Below are 15932 nucleotides of genomic sequence, written 5' to 3'. Positions count from 1 at the left end.
CACGTAGGAGGTTATTTGGAGGCCCTGGTTTTATACTGTTGATCTTCTGTTAAACTGTCCAGAGCTGCACTGTGCAGAAGAAGTCAAGTTCTGCTTTTTTGACCGGAAAATACTGCCATTGTCTTTTAAAAAATATATTTTCAGTTATTCAGTCATACCTGTCCACTTCTGCTTCTTTCTTGCCATATTGTGTGTGTTTCTGTTTGTCCGCTGCGCGCGGACGATTGCCTCACCTGTGGATGTCAGCGACGACTTTTTAAGTTTTATTCGACTGCCAGGATTTCATAATTAGAGGGAGGACGTGTAGTAAGCTGAGTTAACCAAATCATGACTCTCGTTGGGTGATTGTGGGCCAAAGGACTGCAACTGAAGACAGCAGCAAGGGGAAAGGAAAAATAAAAAAAGGAAAGGATTAGGACTCTACGGACCTGAAACGGACAACAACACCCTGCGAGTCCTCGGTTGGCGTTAAAGAGTTTCAGCTCTTCCAGGTGAAGACTGAGAACGTGCTAGCTACTATATGAGCACATCGGCCCACGGGGGAGGACAAAAACTATTCTTGAGAAAATGGATGTGACTTAAAAGGGAAAAAAAAAAGGTGAAGACAATGACTGGATCACAATCACAGTTTTACATTACGTCTCTGTGTGAGTTTGTGTTTGCCTGTGGGAGTTTTAAGATCTTTTTTTTTTTTTTTTCAGTTTTTAAATACCGCTGGACATGTACCTGCCAGAGAGATTATTATTAATATTTTTTTTGGTGGGAGGGGGGGGGGGGGGGGGGGGGGGGTTAAAAAGAAAAAAAGCCTTGTTACAGAATGGGAGAGAACTGCCAACATCTACTGCTGATTGGGGCCTATTTTATTCAGTGCTGGTGTGTTGTTGTGCTTGTACATAAATGTCTTTTCAATCATCCCTTTCTTTCCTCTTGGGGGTGGGGTATCAAGGCAGAGGGTGGGTCTTATTCGTGAAAGAGAGGAGGGGAGGGAGGGGGGGAGAATAGAGTATTTTGTTATTGTCCAATCAGAGGGTGACAGTATGTATATATCTATATTGTATATATGTGATGAAAATGCGTTGGCTTTTTGTGTGACACTACCTTTTACCTGTACTATGGTTCTACATTCAGTGTTTCAGTGTTGATAATATATATTTGGTTTGTGTTTTGTGTTTTGTTTCTCAGTTTTTTTTTTTTTGATTATGTCTTCGTCATTTCTTGTAATTTTGTTTTTTTTTTCCTATTTGTCTTTTGTTTTTGTTTGTTCTGTTTTGTTTATTGCACGGTTTATTACTTTCGTTGTCCAATGAGGTGACACAGCTACTCTTTGTATTCGTTTAGTGCTGTAAAATAACTCAAGTGTTATTAGAATTGTCGATACCACCGCCCACCCCACCCCCTTCCCCAATATGCATGAATGGCACTTAAAGAAATAAAATATGGTAACTTCACTGTGGAATCATGTGGTGTTTGAGATTTTTTCTCTAAGGATGTATTCTCCTGTCGTACACGGTCAGGCATAACATCATGACCACTTACAGGTGGAGTGAATATCTCTTCATCACAGAACCTGTCAGTGGGTTATGACCAGTACAACATTTTATTCCCAAAGTTCGTGTGGTAGAAGCAGGAAAAATGGTGAAGTGTATTCTCTGAACACCGTGTGGCTTCCTGTCAAAAAGCAAAAATGTTTCAGGGGTGGTTCGAGAAGCACAACAACAACTTTAAGGTTTTGACTGGTAATTCCCCTGATCTCAATCCAATATACTGATACTAACAAGTATAGTAGTGATTCATGATACATGGGAAATTGTTAATAAATCACAGGGATAAATAAAGCCAGTATTAATTGTAGAACAGCTTAGTGGGATTACAGTTGGCTCATGAAGTTCATGTTTAAGAATAGACGGGAGCATCTAGGTAGAATAATATGTCAGCAATGATAGCAGTTACACACCCATCAGGCTTAACATTGTGACCATCTTCCAAAATGCAAATTGCAGGTTTGGTACTTGCTCGGGGCACACTGCAAAACATGAAGCAAAAAATCCTTGTGTCAAAGAAATACATCTTGTATTTTGTTCAGAGACAAGACCTTGGTGCTTATTTTAAGAAGTTTTGTCAAAGCAAAAACCTTAATATAAGATGATTTGATTGAATATAAGAATACTTTGCTTCTTTCTAGTAATGTTGTTTTTGCAGTGCCCCACAACCATGGGCAGGGCAGGTGGTGAACCTGGGACCCTTCGGCCCAAAAACGAGATGCAGAATCTCATTCACCTCCCTCTCACTCCTGTTTTTTCCCCCACCTGTCACCTCCCCTATGGAGGGATTAGAAGTAGGGCTAGGTATATTTATTGAGATCCCATTATGTACATCCATTTGCATTTGTATTTTTCCATGTGTTTTAGTTGTTTTGTAATAGTTTGAGCCCTGTGATATTGATATTGGTGTGCACTGCAAACAGCTTATTTAAGAGACCTGTTGAGATGGTCTGTATAAAACTGATGAATGAAGGTGTAAAGTGTTGTCGTGATAAAGCGAATATTTTTCCTTCTGCATCTATGGTGTGTGGCGAAACTTTTTTCTCACATTTTTATGGTTTCGCCTGCACCAACAGTAAGAAAAACTGAGCTGTGCAGGGCACTCCAATTTTTTACACATTTGATTGTGTAGGTCTTCCTTTCTGTAGCAGCAACAAAAGACATCCATGTATATTTACTCAGAACCAGTCATACATTGTGTAGCTTCACACAACTTCACTTTTCAGAAAGTACTCAGTGACAGAGGACTAGGTGTGCAGCCTTACCAAAGAAATCCACGTGACCAGATCTCAGAAGGTTCCCACAACCCTCCGAGCTGCCTTCTAATGTTTCCAAGTGGTTGTGTGTTAAGTATGTCCGTGCTGACACCACACATGAGCCTCCCCACTGTGGGATATTCTTTTTCAACACGAGCACCAGAGTCACTCAGACTTAGAATGAAAGGACTCTGACAACATGGACAAGTTTAAAGCTTTCTTTTTGTTGCTGCTGACCCTGACCCTGAATGTCCAGCTATCCTCATCAGCACCGATGTGTAAGCAATGCATTTCCTCTAATATTAGGCTGTGTACATTTGAAATGTTTATCAATTTAATTTTTAATTCATTAAGAAATGAATTAAAGCATGCAAATATGCTGTTTGATAAAGGTAAACTTGTGTGTTTTATATTAAATAACAGCCAGAGTGAAAGTCAACTTTACCTAAGTTAGAGAGAAGCCAGTGTTGATGGAGGTATTTTCTAGCCATGGATAATAAAAATATTCCTTCAATTTGGAATCTGGCCTCATTCACACCAAATAATTGAGAATAAAACTTCTGTGACTTAATGCTCAGATGTGATAACGTCCAACAACCAAACATATGTTGAAGTACAGTCACAGTCTGTTTGGTTCCCCTGTTAGCAATCTACTGTGCCTGACATTTGAACTAACCTTGAATAGCTGGAGATCTCCTCCTTATATATCTGTCATCATTAAATCTGACACCAAAATCAGAGTAGAGTTTAAAGTTTCTACTACTAGGCTACTAGGCTACACCCTCAAGCCTAGTCCAGGCATGAATTATGTTTAACTTTTAAAACCAAACTAAAATATAGCTGACAGAAGGTGTAGATTGTTTTATTTTTAGAAACTCTAAATTAGACTTCAGCATGTTTTGTCATTTTTGTTACCTGTTAATTCAGATAGATTAACTTCCTTCATGGAGTAACTACTGACAGTGCTGTGCATGTTCACAGTAAACAAGAACTAATTCAAAGTTCAGTTCAAACAGATTAAAGTGAATTAGTTCACGTTCATAGTTCACATTTTGTTGAACCAAACTTTTTTCCCCAACTTGCTGTGGTGCTTCAGATTTACAGAACAATGGATCTGTATTGCTCTTTTCAAATAACTCCTTCAGATGCTTGTGTGGAATAAACCCTATTAACACAGACTGGCTTTTGCTGGGACGTCCTGCGGATCAGACATGACACCCATGTCTGTGTTTCATATGGCACATTCACATAGGATAAAAACTCAGAATTTACTATAATTTCTGATACGTAGTTATGTCTCTGCTGCTTTTCTCCTCACTCCACTGCATGTGTTTATTATTTTGCAAATTATAATGAATAATAACATTTTTTTTTAAACTATTTACTCCGGGGAAGAAATTACAGCGGTATTTAAATCAAACCCGCCTTTACTGATGAACACATAAATGCATGATTTAAAGATTTCATCTGTCTTAACCGGTAAGAGATATTCACACCCTGACCGCATGTCAACGTCATTATTTCTCTTCAGATTAAGCGACACTCAGAGTCAGAAAAATTATGCGCTCAGTTCAAAAGTCACAAAAATATGAATGGTGTTCATTGAATGCATTCAAGCACAACACTGGATACTGAGTATTAAATGTCTGTTGCAGTTGGTGCATTTGCTGAAGAACCAAGTCTAGAGGGACTCACATCAGTAGAGGAAGAAGAATCTGAAGAGAAACACATTCCAGTTGTTCCAGAGGAAACAGCTCTATCTCGTGAGAAACAACCTGCCGAAGAAGTCATTCCAGTTACGGACAAAGAACCAGAACCTGCTCCTATAGAAGCTGTCTCTGAAGAGGCATCTCCAGATATAAGTACAGCAGAGGTTACCGCAGCAACTCCTCCAGAGACCGAATCTCCAGAAGAGCACAATGAGGAGGAGTCAGCTCCAGAAATTCCACCAATCTCAGTCATTCCTTTAGAAGCTTCAGAGGATGAGGCTCCAGAGAACGGTGCAGAAGCTGAACTTCTTCCTATTACACCAAAAAAAGAGACTTCTGTCATCCCTGCAGAACCTCAGACAGGAGAGGCAGCTGAAATACAGCAGCCAGATCCAGAAGAACAAAAAGATACAATCGCTGTTATTTCTGCAGACACCAACGAAGAGGAAGAGGAACATATAACAGAAGAAGAACCAGTTGGTGGTGAAGGTGAAGATCTAGGAGAAACACCACCCGAACATCCTGCTGTGGAGGATTTAGTCCCTATTATTCCTACCATGGCTTCAGAAGATGACGTCCCCGAGGACAACAAAGGGACTCCAGAAGGAAACACTGAAGAAGACTCTGCTACTGGAGAAGGAAGTCTTCCAAGTACACCAGAAGATGAAGACTCTCTTGTCCCAGTTCCTGTAGAACATGAGGCAGAAGGTGAAGGTCAGGAAATAACAGGACCACAAGAACCTCCTGTGGACGTCTCGGCTCCAGAAGCAACAATCCCTATTGTTCCTGGTGAGGCTTCAGAAGATGAAGCTTCAGAGGACAATGCAGATGCTCCAGAGTTAATATTACTGACAGACCCTGAGGACAACACAGAAGGTGAACATCTTCCTAGTACACCAGAAAAAGAGACTTCTGTCATCCCTGCAGAACCTCAGACAGGAGAGGGAGCTGAAATACAGCAGTCAGATCCAGAAGAACAAAAAGAAACAATCCCTGTTATTTCTGCAGACACCAACGAAGAGGAAGAGGAACTAACAGAAGACGAAGCAGTTGGTGGTGAAGGTGAAGACCTGGGAGAAACAGCACCCGAACATCCTGCTGTGGAGGATTAGTCCTATTATTCCTGGCAAGACTTCAGAAGATGAAGCTCCAGAGGACAATGAAGGTGCTCCAGAAAAGATGATAGTGATAGACCACAATGCCAATGCAGGGGATGAGGTTCCAGATCAAATGGGGCCTGTAGAAGAAGAAACAACAGCAGAAGAATCAGCCCTGAGGATTCTGTTATTCTCCTGCTACTGATGAAGAACGCAAAGAAGAAGAAGCTGCTGCCATCTTTCCCATAGAACTTCAGACTGAAGGAGAAGATGAACTGGAAACTGCTGCAGAGGGAAAACACTGCAAGGTCTGTAGAAGATCTGTTTGTCACTGATATTTCAGAAGAAGAGCCAGTAGCTCAAAAGAAAACACTGAAGAAGAGGAGCCTGTTACTGGAGAAAAAGTCATCCAAGTACACCAGAAGAAGAGGACTCTCTTGCCAGTTCCTGTAGAACATGAGGCAGAAGGTGAAGGTCAGGAAAACGACCACAGAACCTCCTGTGGACGTCTCAGCTAGAAACCACAATCACTATGTTTAGGGTGACGATGCTTCAGAGTAATATGAAGACCCTGGAAGCAAAGGTGAACATCTTACACAAAGATGACATGTGTGTCTTTCTATAAGTGAGACAGAGTAGAGATAGTAAGCTGTCGAGAAACAATCCACAAGATCACTGGAGAAGACGGTTGTGTGTTCTAAATAAGAAAAGAACACTGCAACTGCAGCAAGTGAACGAAATGTTGCTCAGGAGGGACCTGTCCTGTAGTGGCAGAGGAAAACACTGAAGAGGACCCTACTACTGGAGAAAGTCTTCCAAGTCTTCCAAGTACACCAGAAGACGAAAACTTTTTTGTCCCAGTTCCTGTAGAACATGAGGCAGAAGGTGAAGGTCAGGAAATAACAGGACCACAAGAACCTCCTGCGGACGTCTCAGCTCCAGAAGCAACAATCCCTATTGTTCCTGATGAGGCTTCACAAGATGAAGCTTCAGAGGACAATGCAGATGCTCCAGAGTTAATATTACTGACAGACCCTGAGGACAACACAGAAGGTGAACATCTTCCTAGTACACCAGAAAAAGAGACTTCAATCATCCCTGTAGAACCTCAGACAGGAGAGGGAGCTGAAATACAGCAGTCAGATCCAGAAGAACAAAAAGAAACAATCCCTGTTATTTCTGCAGATACCAACGAAGAGGAAGAGGAACATATAACAGAAGACGAAGCAGTTGGTGGTGAAGGTGAAGACCTGGGAGAAACAGCACCCGAACATCCTGCTGTGGAGGATTTAGTCCTTATTATTCCTGGCAAGACTTCAGAAGATGAAGCTCCAGAGGACAATGAAGGTGCTCCAGAAAAGATGATAGTGATAGACCACAATGCCAATGCAGGGGATGAGGTTCCAGATCAAATGGGGCCTGTAGAAGAAGAAACAACAGCAGAAGAATCAGCCCCTGAGGATTCTGTTATTCTTCCTGCTACTGATGAAGAATGCAAAGAAGAAGAAGCTGCTGCCATCTTTCCCATAGAACTTCAGACTGAAGGAGAAGATGAACTGGAAACTGCTGCAGAGGGAAAAACACTGCAAGAGTCTGTAGAAGATCTGTTTGTCATTGATATTTCAGAAGAAGAGCCAGTAGCTCCAAAAGAAAACACTGAAGAAGAGGAGCCTGTTACTGGAGAAAAAAGTCATCCAAGTACACCAGAAGAAGAGGACTCTCTTGTCTCAGTTCCTGTAGAACATGAGGCAGAAGGTGAAGGTCAGGAAGAAACAGCACCACAAGAACCTCCTGTGGACGTCTCAGCTCTAGAAACCACAATCACTATTGTTTCAGAGGATGATGCAGATGCTTCAGAGTTAATATTACTGAGAGACCCTGAGGACAACGCAGAAGGTGAACATCTTCCTACCACACCAAAAGATGACATATCCGTTGTTGTCTTTCCTATAGAGCTTGAGACAGAAGTAGAAGATCAAGTAGAAGCTGCTGCAGAGGAAACAACTCCACAAGAATCAACTGGAGAAGATCCGGTTGTCGTTGTTCTTACTAATGAAGAAAAAGAAACCACTGCAACTGCAGCAAGTGCAACAGAAGATGTTGCTCAGGAGGGACCTGTCCCTGTAGTGGCAGAGGAAAACACTGAAGAGGACCCTACTACTGGAGAAAGTCTTCCAAGTCTTCCAAGTACACCAGAAGACGAAAACTTTTTTGTCCCAGTTCCTGTAGAACATGAGGCAGAAGGTGAAGGTCAGGAAATAACAGGACCACAAGAACCTCCTGCGGACGTCTCAGCTCCAGACGCAACAATCCCCATTGTTCCTGATGAGGCTTCACAAGATGAAGCTTCAGAGGACAATGCAGATGCTCCAGAGTTAATATTACTGACAGACCCTGAGGACAACACAGAAGGTGAACATCTTCCTAGTACAACAGAAAAAGAGACTTCCATCATCCCTCCAGAACTTCAGACAGGAGAGGCAAGTGAAATACAGCAGTCAGATCCAGAAGAACAAAAAGAAACAATCCCTGTTATTTCTGCAGACATCAGTGAAGAGGAAGAGGAACATATAAAAGAAGATGAACCAGTTGGTGGCGAAGGTGAAGATCTAGGAGAAACAGCACCAGAAGATCCTAATGTGGAGGATTCAGTCCTTATTATTCCTTCCATTACTTCAGAAGATGAAGCTCCAGAGGACAATGAAGGTGCTCCGGAAAAGATGATAGTGATAGACCACAATGGCAATGCAGAGGATGAGGTTGCAGATCAAATGGGGCCTGTAGAAGAAGAAACAACAGCAGAAGAATCCCCCCCTAAGGATTCTGTTGTTATTTTTCTTCCTACTGATGAACCCAAAGAAGAAGAAGCTTGTGCCATCTTTCCCAAAGAGCTTCAGATTGAAGGAGAAGATGAATTGGAAACTGCTGCAGAGGAGTCAACACTGCAAGAATCTGTAGAAGATCTGTTTGTCATTGATATTTCAGAAGAAGAGCCAGTAGCTCCAGAAGAAAACACTGAAGAGGACCCTACTACTGGAGAAGAAAGTCATCCAAGTACACCAGAAGAAGAGGACTCTCTTGTCCCAGTTCCTGTAGAACATGAGGCAGAAGGTGAAGGTCAGGAAGAAACAGCACCACAAGAACCTCCTGTGGACGTCTCAGCTCCAGAAGCAACAATCCCTATTGTTCCTGAAGGGGCTTCAGAAGATGAAGTTTCAGAGGACAATGCAGATGCTTCAGAGTTAATATTACTGACAGACCCTGAGGACAACACGGGAGGTGAACATCTTCCTACTACACCAGAAGATGACATATCTGTTGTTGTCTTTCCAATAGAGCTTGAGACAGAAGTAGAAGATCAAGTAGAAGCTGCTGCAGAGGAAACAACACTACAAGAGTCAGCTGGAGAAGATCTGGTTGTCATTGTTCTTACTAATGAAGAACAAGAAACCACTGCAACTGCAGCAAGTGCATTAGAAAATGTTGTTCAGGAGAGACCTGTCCCAAAAGCTCCAGAAGAAAACAATGAAGAGGACCCTGCTATTGGAGAGGAAAGTACACCAGAGGAAGAAGTCTCCCTTGTCCAAGTTCCTGCAGAACCTGAGACAGAAGGTGAAAGTCAGAAGGAAGCAGCTCCAGAAGACCCGATCATCCAGCACAAAGCTGAAGATTTTAATGTTGCAGCTACAATGAAAAATAATGATCCTGTAGGTAAGTATCAGTCACTGAGTTTTTATTTAAGCATTTCTTTTTAAGAAAATATCACTGCAATGGAAGTTTGTCTCTTTGACAGTGTTTCAGTGCTTGTTACTGACATCATAGTAATGGCAAACTGGAAAGTTAACACTGTCATTTGAAATGTTCAAATATTCCAACACATAATCACCTACAGTTATAAAAATAAATAAATAAATAATGGTTGTTTTGGTCTCCCAGGTCCACTGAATGGAGGAACGATGCTCGGAGCAGCGCTCTTGACACAGATGTCTTTAATCATTATTGGATTTGTTGGGACAAACATATAAGACATTAAGGTGGATGTGTGTGAGTACAACAATGTGGTCAAATTAAATTAGCTTGAATCCATATTTGTTACCTGTCGAGTGTTGTCTATATAATATATTGATCCCAACTATATCACCACTGTAAGATTCTTAGTATTATTTATTGTAGATTTTACACCGAATGAAAGTGCTTATAACTATTTCTAAGCCTTCGCGTGCTAAATGCCAAAGTTTTGTGTCTAAGCCACAATGTCTTTCCTCGTAAATGGACCTGCATTTCTGTCTCCTGTTGTAGGAATGGATTTAACAATCACCTAAGAAACCGAAGCACTGTGAAGAAGAAGTTTCAACTAAAACTTTTTTGGCTGAAGCAGTAAATTCTCACTGTCCAGTTCCTTCAAGGACGGAAGACTGATCTTTCCAGGAATCCTCAAATTATGGAAAGATGTGCGATGTTTCTTGAATCAGTGTTGGAAGAAGAACAATTTTAAGAACTTAAATAAAAAATAACAATACCTCAATGTAAATATACTCTAGTGGAAGTCTTGCATTGACAGCATAGAAATAATTATTAGCAGCCTAATGTTGCATGAATAGATTGTAAGTGAGCTCCTCAAACATAGAAATTATGACTTTATTGTCTGACCATTTAAGCTGTAACAAACTATGCAATGATATATTTTGTATAATATCTATCTATCAAAAATTCGTTGTTGTTTTGTTGAAACTGTTGAAGGTGGTTAATAAAAGAGTTAAGTACATATGTATTCCCTTCTTTCTTGAGTCTGTTTGCTCATTTGCTCATGGCAAAATGAATTAATAGATAGATTAAAAACGAATGAAATGTAATTGTGATTAATGTAAATGAATCCACAGCAAGAGCAACCATCTGCGCTGAAGATGGGTTAATTGCGTTAAAATTTTTAATCAGATCAATCATGATGATGTTAATTTCGACAGCCTTAATTTATATTTGATGCAAATATAGATCTGCTCCATGAACAGGGGATAGCATGCTGGTATTAAATGTCTGGACATATAAGAACTGTGTAGCAGTGGTGTGAAGTAAATGTGAGCATCTGATAATGTTACTGAAGCTGCTCCATCTGATGTGATTTGTATTCCCAGTAAGACATTGTAAATATTCACATTATTCCTCTCATTTGAGGAATAATATATTTAATAAATGATAATTAAAAAAAAAAATGCACATTGACTTTGTACTCGTTGAGCCTTGTGGTTTTTGGTCATTAAAATACTTTTTACTACGTGTTTGGTCAGTCTTTAGATTTTAATCTTCAAATGTTCTTTACATACACCAGGTACATTTTCATTTGGCTTGCCACATGCTGTTGAAAAGCACACTCAGGTCCTGCATGCTGCTGAAGCGCACGCAGGCCTATCACTTTACCCTCCTTACATGCAGAATTAGACAGGGAGCTCTCCTATCAATCACAGTCTGGCAAGCTGCAACGCCAGCTCCATACGGCCAGCTCATCCTGGCCTCAGTGAATATATTTAGGATGGTACGGGAGGGATGTGGTGTCCAAAGAAAATGTTTCAAACTGTGTTCTGCAATGTTAATATGATACCTCCCACAGTAACTGTTTCTTCATTCTGTTTCAAAGGGGCTGTGTAAGATAAATGTTGAATTGGAAAGACCTGCCGGTTATGACTCTTGCAGAGTAACTTGATTGGTTTATAGTTTTTAACATTTAGCTTTTATTTTGTCACACAGTCACAGTGGGATCCAGGTTTCATTTAGTGGCCTGTGAGGAAATTACATTAATAACACTCAGCTGAGTCTCTATTAAAATCCAGTGAAGTGAACTGTTGAAGCTGTAAAATATCTAAAAACCGGGTCATTTTACAGTCTAAATAAATATCGTTTTTTCTTTTTTTTTTGTTATGATTTTTCAGTGCGTGTGAAAAATAGACCAAGTTCTTTTTTTAAAAAAAAAAGTCTCTTCTTGGTGATAAATTCACGTTGAGATCCATTCAAATGTTCGCAGGCTTTTTAATCACTTATCAGTTAGACTGAGTGCCCACGGTGTCGTAGAAAACCTTCTCAAACCTTGTTTAAAGTTGAAGATACACTGATCAGGCATAACATTATGACTACTACTGTGCAGTTTAGTTTATTTCACACCGTTTACATGACAGACATTTTGTCATTTTGAACAAAGACTGCTTTAAATGGTGAGTCCCCTTTTTTGTTTGTTTGTTTGTTTCTATTGTGTCTTAAGTGGGACTGGGGACCCTTGGTCACTTGAAATAGTTGGGGAGGTTAAGTGTGAAAGGGGGGACACCCCAAAGAAGCTATTTAAAGCTTTTAATGGGGGGCACGGTTTCCCACAGATAACACACAGGATATTGGCCAAATATCCTTAACATACAGACATATAATAGAGACTCCCAGTATTCTGGTTACATTAGATTACTTGACACAGTCAATGTACAATAACACATCTATGCAACAATAATCGTGATAAATAAGTAGGTGGAATAAGATGTAAGTGACATTCATAATTAAGATCCTTAATATAGTCAGTAAGTTAAACACATATTAATAGGAGTTGCATTTTTAGTTTTTTTTTTTTTTCTTGAAGATGGAGATGGAAAGTGACATTTTTAATTTCTCATCAAGCTCACTCCAGACCTGCGGTCCTCGGCACACAATATTAAAGCTTTTGTTTTCGTTCCTCGTGGTATAAGTGTGCACAGGAAGGAAGACTGGAATGCGGTTACATATTTTCTGGTTTAGTTTATGGACAGTCTGGTACATTACAGAAGGACTCTAGAGGTTATTGTACTCAGCAAGTCTCAGAAGATTGTTGCAGTGGAAGAGCGTTCTAGTAGAGGCATTAAACTCAGACCAAAATAAGGCACATATGACTTTTTTTTACAGTATCTCTAGCTTTTTTAAGTGGTTGGAAATGTGTTACACCATATGATATTGCAGTAAAGTAAGTGAGGCTCAAACAAGGTTTTGCATAGGGTGACAAGTGCAGACAGTGGCAGAAAATGAAAAAGCAACACATATTTAAAATGATCAATGAGGATCCCCAGCGATTTTGTAGAGCTAACTCTTGGAATACTCTCTCTGTAGGTCTGCCTTGTGCCTGCAAACTAGTTGTGACTCATCAGAAAATGGACATGGACCTTCTGAGGGGGTCCTGTGGTGTCTGGTAACAGAATGTTGCTAGTCGGGGGTCTTTAGGTCCCGTGTATTAAAGGGAGGAGCCTCTGTGGATCATTCCACAGACACTTGAATCTATCTATTCTAGTGAATCTATCTAGTGAATGTGGAGTCTACGTCAACACCTTGTGTTGTTCTTCATGGTTTTCTGAGTTGTTCCTAAAACATTTGTGTGTGTCTGTGACCAGCTGCAGCCTGCTGGGGATGACTGCTGCGATCAAGGAGTGTCATTGCTGGTCTGGTCTAGGTGGGTGCAACATGTCTGAGTAACATCCACATGAATACCCAGTCTAAAAGTTTCCCAGAAGAACACTTAATTGTCACAAGATGTTTAATGTTATTTAATAATTAATTAATGTGGATGATCCGTGTATATTTTGAGGTAATTGCAGAATCAGCATAAAATTGTTGCTTTGGATTATCAAATGTTTTTTATTTGAAAAATGGATATAAATGTAAAAGAGGAGATGCAGTTCATACAATATAAGACTCAATGAAGTCGTCATCGAAATCCCACGCAGGCAATTAGCTTGCAACATTAGCAAAGATAAACATGCAGCTAATAGTGACAAGCTAAATAAAAAATGATCTTGACCTTCTTGGATCTGTTTCTCTACTGGCATCAAAGCACAATCTGTTATCAATGGTCAGACATTTGTAGTTATTCACGCTCTATAACTTCTCACCACTGGTGTGTGTATGCTGCAGAAGAGATGGACTCTGGTTCGACAATTTAGTCATGACACACAGAATATAATAATATAATGAAGTATCATCATGTAAAACTTCATATAAGAAGCAAAGCCAGGGGGACAGGTCTGAAAGGCTGATGTTGTCTGATATTAGCAGATACTGTACATTGGTATCCATGCCAACTAGTGAGTGTAAAAGGATAAAAAGTCCATTTTAAATCAGCCATTGCGTGGTTTGTTTGCGATCTAATGTTGTGCTCGGTTTCATTCGTAGACTCCACATTCACTAGATAGATTCACTAGAATAGATAGATTCAAGTGTCTGTGGAATGATCCACAGAGGCCCCTCCCTTTAATACACGGGACCTAAAGACCCCCGACTAGCAACATTCTGTTACCAGACACCACAGGACCCCCTCAGAAGGTCCATGTCCATTTTCTGATGACACCAAACAAATGAAGAATTTGCGTGATGGTTGTTATGTTTATGCTGTGTTTTTTTTTTTTTTTTTAAACAAAGATCTTGATATTTTAAGGGAGCAAATATCAGTATATGCATATCAGCCCTTGAGCAATGGGTCTTGAATTTTGAACAACAATATAAAAAAAATAACAATATACTATACAGTGTGTATATATATATATATATATACATATATATATATATATACAGTGTGTGTATATATATATATATATATATATACAGTGTGTGTATATATATATATATATACACACATATATACATACAGTATATACATATATATGTATATGTATATATATCATATATATGATATACATATACATACATATATATATATATAGAGAGATAGAGAGAGAGAGAGAGAGATTTATGAAGAACAGTCCCAAAATGTTCAGACTGACAATCATGCAAATTGTTGATGGTTGCGTAAGTACGTGTCTTATGTACATGACTATGTACTGCTTACCAAACTTCTTTAATTTTACTGTTTATGTAAACTTTGCTGTAGCTGTGGTGCAATTTTTCCTTTGCAATTCAGTTTTCGGTACCATTGTTCATAAACCAACGTAAGAAATCAAGTGTCTTCAGTTCTTTGACAATATCTTCCGCAAGTGTTGGATAGGTGACGACTTTCTCAGTCATTTCCGGCGGCTCTAAATATTTCTGTCCTTAACATTAATGTAACCTGGCTAGATTTGTTCAAGAACACTGGAGGTTGATGGACACGGGGTCAGGAAGCTGTCATAAAAAAAAGCAGAGGGACCTGTGACAAGCTGTCAGCCTGATGGACAGCTGAAGACCTTCAAGGTGGCGCAGGTCATTGTGTAGTGGAGGTGAGAGTTGTGAAAAGATGACAGGAATCAGATGGAAGCAGGTGATGCAAGGAGACAGTGTGATATCTCTTGTGTGGCTGGGATATTTTAGAATCAACTCAAATGCAAAACTTAGAAGAAGAGGAGCAGTCAGCACAGAGACTTAGAGCCCTTAGTTGTACCAAATAATCATAAGAAATTATCAATTACAAGTTCTAATGTGGCGTTATGTCACGCCTAAAGAAACCGAAACATAGATCCTTTCACATTCACTGTCAGGAGGAATAGTCTTACCTTTTTTTCCTTTGAGGAAACACACCTGAATTAGACACATTATGTTGAAAGGTTTCTCTTTCCTTTTGCTATTGCTACAGAGAGGTCTCTGATAACCAGACTCATCCTCTTACATATCCCGTAACTCGTCCAATACTTACTTGTCAGTTAAAGCACAACAAAGCCCTGTTCTGAGGAGTCACAGCTCACAAGTCTGCAGACTTTGATCCGCCTTGGCCAAACCTGTTCATGGTAGCACAGTGGCCTCTGGTGGCCACAGCCTGAATCTGTGAGTAATGATAAATGTCAGGTTTACCTTAAATGCCCTCTGAGTCAATGTGATGACTCTACAGTATGTGGGGCGTTACAGTGCAGCCTCACAGCAACTGTGGCTCATGGAGGTTTGTTCTTTCCTGCAACTGCCGCCTGAAATGAAGTTTTGAAAAGAAGACTTATGAAACAGGTTTGTGTGAGCTGTTGCTTGTGTCTAGTGTAAATTGAATCTTTGGAAGCCATTTTTGGTGGCAGTGATCGAACCTGTACACATAAAATGGCCGAACATTCAAACTTTCACCATACTGGAAATATGCACCTCTAACCTGCACTGGTCGTCTGGGGTCATAGTGGGCAGTTTGCTAAACTGTTTTATGACATTACTGATCAACATGCAAGTGTTTTATTTACCAAAAAGGGAAATTTGAAATTTTTAGGAAAACTCCTACTCAACAGCATATACACTGATCAGCTATAGCACTGCTGGGAAACTTCTGGACCTGGCATTTACGTGGATGTTACTCAGATATGCACCACCCACCTTCTTCATTGTGTGGGTTTCCCTTGTGGCTCAAAAACAGTGACTCATCAGAGA

General features: G+C 40.1%; 1 protein-coding gene across 1 annotated transcript; it reads left to right on the top strand.

Annotated features, from left to right (window-relative positions):
- The first annotated feature begins 969 nt into the window (after positions 1-969).
- On the top strand, positions 970-10368 carry LOC125006300 (cell surface glycoprotein 1-like). Its single transcript, XM_047582231.1, has 5 exons — positions 970-3075; positions 4453-5568; positions 6372-9314; positions 9540-9647; positions 9903-10368. Exons 1-4 carry the CDS (start codon positions 2997-2999, stop codon positions 9626-9628), a joined length of 4227 nt encoding a protein of 1408 aa, XP_047438187.1. The 5' UTR covers positions 970-2996; the 3' UTR covers positions 9629-9647; positions 9903-10368.
- The last annotated feature ends 5564 nt before the right edge of the window (positions 10369-15932 follow it).

This window comes from Mugil cephalus, chromosome 4, assembly GCF_022458985.1.
Source record: "Mugil cephalus isolate CIBA_MC_2020 chromosome 4, CIBA_Mcephalus_1.1, whole genome shotgun sequence".
Lineage (NCBI taxonomy): Eukaryota > Metazoa > Chordata > Actinopteri > Mugiliformes > Mugilidae > Mugil > Mugil cephalus.
The sequence above is the reverse complement of the archived record's forward strand: the minus strand, read 5'-3'. Positions and strand labels throughout refer to the sequence as shown.